The sequence below is a fragment of the Diplotaxodon limnothrissa genome, linkage group LG10, assembly GCF_057381915.1.
Source record: "Diplotaxodon limnothrissa isolate DT_005_m linkage group LG10, D_limnothrissa_male_GT1.1, whole genome shotgun sequence".
Classification (NCBI taxonomy): Eukaryota; Metazoa; Chordata; class Actinopteri; order Cichliformes; family Cichlidae; genus Diplotaxodon; species Diplotaxodon limnothrissa.
Window position 1 is genome coordinate 19,954,558 of NC_140605.1, and position 9,842 is coordinate 19,964,399.

Here is a 9,842-nt window from a genome sequence, read left to right on the forward strand (position 1 = left end):
ATTAGTGTGTTCACGACATTTTTCGTATGGGCAAAAGTATTGATATCAGGATGGTGATTCTTATGTGTATGTCATTTGGCATTTTGTACAAATGTAGGCTGATAATAAATACATGATATCATTTCATTCATTTCAAAGGTTTATTTGCATGACGCACAAACAGACACAATTGAAAGGTACAAATGTGCATGACACGAATTCAAACGTGGTGCAGATGTGTGTCACAGGTTGATCTGGCTGTAGGCTGTGGCACTTGGCCAGAGGTGGCGCTGGTTGACTCGACTCCATGTTAGTGCACAAAGTAAACTGCACGCTGTAGTTGTGAAGCAAAAACGCTGAATTCGGAGAAATAAACCGTGCGAGGGGAACGATAACGACGACAAGAGTCTCCCGATCGTTTACTCTTGCTGTCCTGTGAACAACAACGGCGTGGTGTTACTTGTTTGCTGTTTTCGCGATCGCGTCACGCATGAGGATATCACCAGGTAAACTCGCCACATTTTTAAACATTTTGTTGTTCAACAGCATCAAGACTGACGGAGTGTGTTTGAGACAACCTCACAAGTGTCACAGGTGACACATTTGGCGTTTTTTTGCTGGTTTGTCGGTAGCAGCTCCTGAAACGCAAGACTGCCACACATCTGTTCGACCAACGCCAGTTGATCTAAACGCCAGTAGATCTGGAACACCAGCTTTAAAATCGCATGACAAAAATATCATACATATTAAAAAAAACTGCATCACCAACGTAGCCTGGACAACATTTGCTAGTTAGATGAAGTCAGCTATCTCATCTTAGCATATTTATATGCATATTTATAATCATACGGTTCTTGGAGTGAGTGGATACACTCATGAAGTTTAGTAACTTCAGGTCACTGCAACAAGCCCAGGTACAGTTTACCGACGGATGGGTGCAGGACCTTGAAATGCACCGTGTAGAACGAAAGACCATCGTACATATCATAAGTTTACCAGTCTCACAAATTGTCGTCATAAATACACATTCCTTAACCGTTTATTAATAGGACCTTTGAGCTCAACGGTAATTAATTAGTAGTGGAAATAATTTCTGGTAGCATCACAGAAATGTAGCAGTGACAATAATATTGTATGCTGTAATCGTACTGGGCAATTAGTGATACAAAAAACCTGTTTTATCCTGTGAATAAAAGTATATGTTTTTGTCAATGTACCATAATAACAGAAGCGAAACGCAATATTGTGTCAGGACAATTCACTATTTATGCACAATAAATAAAGGAGCATAGCGCGACAATTTCTGTTCAGCGCCAGACTTGCTTGTAACCTATATCACCAATTATGTTAAGAAAAATGACGCATTAACTACAACAGCAGACTGACCTTTGTGTAAATGCTTGGAGCAGACTAACCTGTGAGCTGGAGTGTTCTGGGACGTTATATTTGGTCTTAGAATGGCTGCAATCCAGGACACCCGTCGCCTCTTTGTTACTTCGGAAACATGGCTCGAACAATTTCTCTTCAACGACGTAATCCGATAACAACCGATCTCTTTACCCGTCGGCTTCCCGTGGCTGTCATGCGACCGGCTATTGCAGTTAATAATACAACAGCTTCTTGACATTTTTGTGTTTCTTTTTATCGCTGTATAACTGATTTTAATTGAAAGCCTAGTACCGCTTGCCACGAGTTCCCAGAATCCTTTGCGGTTCTACCCGTGAATGACGTCACATTTTCAATCTCTATATAATATGCATGTTAAATTTTATATTTGGGGTAAAATATCAAGTCTTTTCAAGTAAACCGGTTCAAGTCCAAGTCAAGTCACAAGTCTTAGAACATTTTTTCAAGTCAAGTCTAAAGTCATAAAATTAATGACTCGAGTCTGACTCGAGTCCAAGTCATGTGACTCGAGTCCACACCTCTGGTATCTACCATTACACAAAATGAAATCTTGCTCCATGCTAGACTACTAACAAACAGACAGAAAAACAAATAAACGGAACCAATTAAATACTCCCTCCTTCCAGGGGAGAACTAACAACGCTGTCAATGTGCATATGACGTAAACAGCAATTTACAAGGTCCAGTCGGGGGCATTAAACTTAAGACAGAACACCTGTAGGGTGGCTGTAGCTCAGGTGGCAGAGCAGGTCAGCCACTAATCAGAAGGTCGGTGGTTCGATCCCAGGCTGCACCCTGGCTGCATGCCAAATATCCTTGGGCAAGATACTAACCCCATGTTTGCCTACTGGTGGTGGTCAGAGGGCCCGGTGGCGCCTGTGTCCGGCAGCCTCCCCTCTGTCAGTGGCTACAATGTAGCTTGCCATCGCCAATGTGTGTGTGAATGGGTGGATGACTGAATGTAGTGTAAAGCGCTTTGGGGTCCTATGGACTAGAAAAGCGCTATACAAATGCAGGCCATTTACCATTTACCTGGTGAACAACTGCAAGAAACATCTTACAACTGTGTTTGCCCGCAGCAAACACAGATGTTCATCCATTTTTATCATGGTTCCCTTTGGCTTGTGGGATACCCAGGGACTTGTAGCTTCCCTGTATATTTGCCTTCTGGCAACTCCACCCTTTTAGTGTGCATCACCTTCCCTCTCTTTGCAACCATTTAGCCACTCTTTTCTTGTCCAAATGACATCCCAACATTTTCTCTGTAGATCCTGGTGAGATGGATGATATCTTGCTCACTCCTGGCATACAACTCAATCTCATCCATGTCCAGGAAGTGGTTGATAGTCACTGAATCTACACTCAACAAAAATATAAACGCAACACCTTTGTTACTGCTCCCATTCCCCATGGGATGGACGTAGAGACCTAAAATTCATTCCAGATACACAATATAACCATCCCTCCCAAACAGTGGTCACAAATCAGTCCAAATGTGTGGTAGTGGGCACATCTGCCATATTGAGATAATCCATCCCACCTCACAGGTGTGCCACATCAGGATGCTGATCTGACATCATGAGTAGTGCACAGGTGTACCTCAGACTGCCCACAACAAAAGGCCACCCTGGAATGTGCAGTTTTTTGCACTAGTGGGGGTCTGGGGACCCAGAACCGGTCAGTATCTGGTGTGACCACCATTTGCCTCATGCAGTGCAACACATCGTCGCATGGAGTCTATCAGATTGTCAATTGTGGCCTGTGGAATGTTGGTCCACTCCACTTCAATGGCTGTGCGAGGTTGTTGGATATTCGTGGGAACTGGTACACGCTGTCGTATACGCCGGTCAAGCACATCCCGAACATGCTCAATGGGTGACATGTCCGGTGAGTATGCTGGCCATGCAAGAACTGGGACATTCTCAGCTGCCATCTGCCCTGAACAATGTGAACCATGATTCATCCGTGAAGCGCACACCTCTCCAACGTGCCAGACGCCATCGAATGTGAGCATTTGCCCACACAAGTCTGTTACGGCGACGAGCTGGAGTCAGGTCAAGACCCCGATGAGGACGACGGGCATGCAGTTGAGCGTCCCTGAGACGGTTTCTGACAGTTTGTGCAGAAATTGTTTGGTTGTGCAAACCAATTGTTCCAGCAGCTGTCTGGGTGGCTGGTCTCAGACGATCTTGGAGGTGAACCTGCTGGATGTGGAGGTCCTGGGCTGGTGTGGTTACACGAGGTCTGCGGTTGTGAGGCCGGTTGGATGTGCTGCCATATTCTCTGAAACGCCTGTGGAGACGGCTTATGGTTGAGAAATGAACATTCAATGCACGGGCGACAGATCTGGTTGACATTCCTGCTGTCAGCATGCCAATTGCACGCTCCCTCATTGCTTGTGGCATCTGTGGCATTTTGCTGTGAGACAAAACTGCACATTCCAGGGTGGCCTTTTGTTGTGGGCAGTCTGAGGTACACCTGTGCACTACTCATGATGTCAGATCAGCATCCTGATGTGGCACACCTGTGAGGTGGGATGGATTATCTCAATATAGCAGATGTGCCCACTACCACACATTTGGACTGATTTTGTGACCACTGTTTGGGAGGGATGGTTATATTGTGTATCTGGAATGAATTTTAGGTCTCTACGTCCATCCCATGGGGAATGGGAGCAGTAACAAAGGTGTTGCGTTTATATTTTTGTTGAGTATATCCATAAACACCCTTAGCAATGAGCGGGCTTTGGGGTTGATGCCTAATCAGAATAGCATAGGGACATATTGCGCATGTTGGCATATTCCACATTTGATGGTGACTTGTGCAGTAGCCTTGGAGTTAGCCTCTAGTTTTGTCTTCTACAATCCCGTTTAGTTGTTGATGAATATTATCAATGCACATACTTAATCATATTTCTCCCATACTGGTTTCTCTTCATTGGCTCACATTACATCAAGAACTAAAATTCAAAATCTTTCTGATCACATATAAGATCTTTAATAATCTTGTCACGGCCCAGCGGCACGAGATAACAGAGATGGACACAAGTGCAGAAACCAAACCGGAAGCGAGACTGTAAGTGAACAGAAGGCTTATTCCCCCCCCCACAGTTAAACACCAGCAAAACAACACGACGCCACCACACTAGAGGCGCGCAGAAAAACTAAGTTAACTAAGGGTGACCTAGACAACTCTAGGGTGCAGCTGAACAACTGAGGCAGTGGAGAGGTGGAAACTGGGCTATGAAGTGGCCGGGGCACTGTAATGAGAGGAGAGCACAGTCAACGGGATCCAGCAGACAATCGGCGATCCTCCACAGTCAAACTGAGTTGCCTTACTTGGTTTCAGGTGAAGGGGACAGGTGGGGCGGAAGGCCCGGATGCGGTCGAGGCGTGGGGAGGCATTCAAGTGAGTGGCGGGCCAGTTGGCAACGTCGTACCAGCAGCAGGTGGCCCAGGTCCAGGAAGGCGGGGATGAGGGAGGCGAGACCTCCACTCCAGGAGCTACCTCTGAGGTTCTGGACAAAGCAATCACACTCCACTTGACTAACATGGGGATAGCAGATACTCAGACGATGAACGGTTGAGTGCGCAGGTCTTATATGCTGCCGGAATAATTGCCCACAGGTGGTCAGCCAGGGAGGAGCAACCAATCTCTGCCTAAAGGAGGAGGAGCCGCTGTTGGAGACCTGCAGGTAACCACCCAGACCATGACAAATCTGAACCCATCTTATCTTAAAGGCCTCATGGTACCATATCATAGAATGGGAGTGGGTGACCTTGATATCCACCCTTAAAAGTCCTGGGCTTCTGGGGGGGTTCCTGAGATGCACTATTTCTTTTTCCTCATCTTTTTTGACTGACTGTTTATACACAACTTTGCATTTAATCATTGGTTATTATTAATCTCTGGCTTGCTTCTACAGTCTGGTTTTGTCTACTGTTCCTCTGCTCACCTCCAGCCAGTCGCAGCAGATGGCTGACCTTCCCTTCTGTCTGAGGATTTTTTCCTGTTAAAAGGGAGTTTTTCCTTCCCACTTCCCAATAATGGTGTATCACTTCAGCCTAGTGAAAGAACTACTGCTTCGAAGATGCCTACCTGTTCATCAGAGGTTTCACGCTTGAGCTTGTTGGAGGCATTTGCTGTCCCAGAATATCCAGGGTGTGGCTCACCCTGGATATTCTGTCTCTGCACATCTCACCGCCTGCAGAGACTGCTCCCCAACTGCAGCAATTGATACTGTCTCTCCACATTCCTCCACAAATGTGAGTGAAATTGACTTGGGCCCAACTTTAACCCAGCTTTACTTTGTTTTTTGAAAGGTTCCAGCAATAAAGATGACTTTTGAGTTTAGTTCTGCATCCAAGTCCTGCATTAGGGCCCATACACTGCCTGCCACACAGAGTCATTGTGACAAGTAGTGCAACAGCATTGCTACATAGAGCAAGAGTCCAGGTTTTAAACTGTTCTGGCAGTTCAGACCTCTCACTTTGTAACATATTGGCACAGTATAAATTTTGAATTATTGAAAAATGCTGAACATTTAAAAACCTATATCAAACAACAAAGGAAAAAAGCAACATGTGAAACTACCTCCCACCACCCACCCACCTCACCCCCACTGATAACACACACACACACACACACACACACACACACACACACACACACACACACACACACACACACACACACACACACACACCAGCTATCAAACCAGAGTAGCTATTGGTTTGATAAATATAAACACTGAGGGGACCAGCTAGAACTTCATCATCTGGGGTACTCCAGTTTGCATAACAGAATCATGATGTGCAGTACTGCTGTCTGCATTATCACAGCTTAGGCAATATAAGACTCTAAGATTTTTTGCCAATGGATCTTTTCAACTCTGCACTTGGAAAAAATATCACTTTTTTGCGTCCTGCATTTTTCATTATAAGTGGATTTATTGGCATTCCTAATATAAAATATTATTATGCCTTTCTGTTTTTTGTTTATATTATTTCTGTCCTGGCAAACACAGCTGTCATGGCCGCAATATATTTGGATCACAATCTAAGAACACCGAAATATATTGCAGTTTTCAATCTTGCATTGGTTGATCTGTTAGGTAACTCTGCCATGGTGCCAAAGGTTCTCGATATCTTTTTGTTTAATCACCCTCACATTTCCTATAATGACTGCTTGACATTCCTGTTTTTCTGCTATGTATTCCTTTCGATGCAAGCTCTAAATCTGGTTGCACTGTCATATGACAGAGTTATGGCGATCGTTTACCCACTGCATTGTCAACTGAAGGTGACTCAAAAGTTCATGCTCTGTTTAATTGCCTCCTTCTGGGTGTTTGTCATTATTGTTGTACTTATTGCAACTGGCCTTCTTACAAGGCTTTCCCTCTGTGAGTCAGTCGTTATTAAAAGCTTTTTTTGTGACCATGGTCAGATATACCGGCTTGCATGCAATGATTATACACCCAGCGATATAACTGCTTGGATTTTGCCAGCTCTTATTCTTTGGATTCCTCTTTTGTTTGTTTTGTTGAGTTATCTGAGTATAAGCTATGCTTTAGCTAAGGTAGCCACAGTTCGAGAAAGAATGAAGGGCTTTAAAACCTGCACAGCTCATCTTTCATTAGTGGCAATCTATTTCCTCCCAATATTAATCACTCTACGTTTAAACATAGAGCCAAATGCCAGAATCATAAACCTGTCTCTGACATCAGTCTTTCCTCCAATGCTGAACCCTATCATATATGTTCTTCAGACACAAGAAATCAAAGAATCTCTAAAAAAGTTAAAGGGAAGAATCACAACACACTACAAAAATAGAAAAGTCAAATTTAAAAAGTAAGAATAAATTTGGCATAAATATTTTTACCCCTTTGTTTATTTAAGGAATGCATATAAAATAAAATAAAAATGTTCAAGTATGTTTAAGTACTTCCAAATAGAACCCAAATTACAAATGTCACACTTCACGGGGCAGTGTGTGATTGATTTGAAAACACATCCTGTAGCAAAGATTTGTGATTTGTAATTTTTTAAGCAACTGTAATTGTTACTGTTAAGACCAACACAGAGAGACATACAGATACTTATTCACAACTATGGTCAGTTTATGAACGTGAAAGCTTAGGAGTTTATCATAAATAAAATAAAATAAAATAAAATAAAGCCTGTTGACAAGTCATGCACAAACAGGGAAAGCATGGAAAGGTGAAAGATTAGATTCAAAGTAGGGACCTTTATGCTGTGAGGTGATAGTGATAACTAATCACATTTATCTTTAGCCAAATGTAAGGGTTGCCTTTCTGAGAAATATGCATTGCAGCATGACATATGCTTGTTTTTGTTTTTTTTTCAAAGTGAGATTCAGTAAAGCTACTATATAACTACAGAAATACATTTTAATGACTGTTTAAATAGATAATTTTCTGCTATGAGAATATGTCAGGAAGCCTTCCAACGTCTCTTCTTCCAGCTTCTATGTGGATATGGGCCGCCTTTGATTAGTGTTTCAAAGAATGTCCAACCAAAATGTAAATATAATGTAAAGGACTGACTAAACTGGTAGAAACCCAGAAATGTTATTTTTTGTGGCAAATAAACTGAATCATTGTGTAGTGACCCGATTGAGTAAATTCTACTTATAGCAATATAATCACATGGTTTGATTACAGAGGGAACACAGGGCTAATAAAAGTGAAAGACCATGTGGTTACACTTTAACATTGGTTCTCTGAGTGAAGACATTAACATGCCACCTTTTGAGCTGCTCCTCGTGGTCATGTGCTGGTGTTTTATAAGCAGGAATTCTTTGAGTCCTTAAGTTGAGACTACGAGTCGTATTCTTTATATTGATGAGAAAATTTGTATTCTCTCACTAATAAATTAAAAAACATTGGTGAAAAAAAGTTTAAAAAGCACAGGAGGAATCAGGAGTACTGAACAGGCCAATTGCTATCTGGTAATCAGATTACACAGTAGGGTTTCTGAGTGATTTGCAGTTAGTAGTAGCTATGATGTTAGTTTTCCTGCTAAAGCATAAATCCCCAGTAACAACCACCCAAAGTGTAAACTCAAAGTGTAGACTCTACATACTGGGTACTCTTCAAGGGGTGGAAAAGAAACTCTCGCCAGTCTGTACAAGAGCGAGGTCTAACCAAGTGTGTTAGCTCACATACTGTAATATGTAATTTGCTGGTAATAGAATCACAGTCAGTCTTCCAGTAACAAAGGACAAAGAAACATATGCAAAGGAAACAATAATCCTGGGAGACTACTTACAGAAAAATGCCTAAACATATCAGGTCAATGGACAGAAGGTTGTAACTCATACAAAACACTTGCACTAAGAACACTTGAGTACAACACATGCTGTACTCACTAATTGTACTCACTCTACCTGCTGAATTGAATCATGTTATATGTACTAGTGTCCTTAAAGCTGGATGTGAGTGATAGTGAGCAGGCTCAGGGTCGCTATTGCGGGGACCCAGTATTCTTGGAGTTCTTGGTAAGCTGGTGAAAGTCACCCCACTTCGGGGCTCCATTATTATACTGGGGGACTTTTCTTGGTCAATAACAGTGGGGTGATTGGGAGGAATGTCCTACACCCAGTCTGAACATGAACATACTGTCCATGACAAACAACATGGTTAAATATAAATGTGTTTATACCTGTAAGTGCACATATGCAAGGGTGCCCTAACTAAAAAATAAATAAAAATAAATAAGTAAATGGAAGCGTACAATTATTCATTTTCTGTGCTGCTGTCACTCTCACCTGGATGATACTGGTGGCATAGCGAGAAACATGTTTAAAAAAAAAAAATAATAATAATTTCAGTACCCTATATACCACCCAGCCATTTCTGCTAAGTGTCATGGTCCGACTCATGGTCCGACTCAGTGTTTTATGCTTTTGTTGTATGTATTCTGTTGTGAATTGCCATTTGTTAGGTTTCTGTTCTTTGCCTGCCTGCTCCCACTTCTCTGTGTTCCCTCCGTCTGTCCATGGTGCCACACTGTCTGCTTGTGAATCTGCCTGTTTAGTTCTGTGTCTTGTCTGGTTCTGTGTCTGTGAGTTTCCTGTTTTATTGTGAAGGTCTCCGTCTCATGTGAGTGTGTTCAGTTTACGTTTCCCCTGTCCCGTCAGCTCTGATTTCTCCTAGCTGTGTTGCCCTCCTGTCTCTCATCCCCCGATTACTGGTGTGTGTATTTAAGCCCTGTGTGTTCTCCTGCCTGTTGCCGGTTCGTCTATGTTACTCTGTGTCCCTCGGTGTTCTGCTCTTCGTCTGCCTCTCTCTGCCTCTCATCCCTTTGTCGTATGCTCCCAGGTCTGTTATTTTAGTTCTCCCACTTTAGGTGTCTTCAGTTATTTTGTCATGCCCCACTGCTCGTTTGCCACTACACCACCTTGTAAATAAACTTCACTAGCATTTTCATCCACTG

The 9,842-nt window shown here is 42.8% G+C and overlaps 1 protein-coding gene across 1 annotated transcript; it reads left to right on the forward strand.

Moving 5' to 3' along the window:
* The first annotated feature begins 6,261 nt into the window (after positions 1–6,261).
* LOC146624318 (olfactory receptor 1500-like) lies at positions 6,262–7,239 on the forward strand. The gene has a single exon (XM_085363431.1). The coding sequence runs from the start codon at positions 6,262–6,264 to the stop codon at positions 7,237–7,239; it is 978 nt and encodes a 325-aa protein (XP_085219557.1).
* The last annotated feature ends 2,603 nt before the right edge of the window (positions 7,240–9,842 follow it).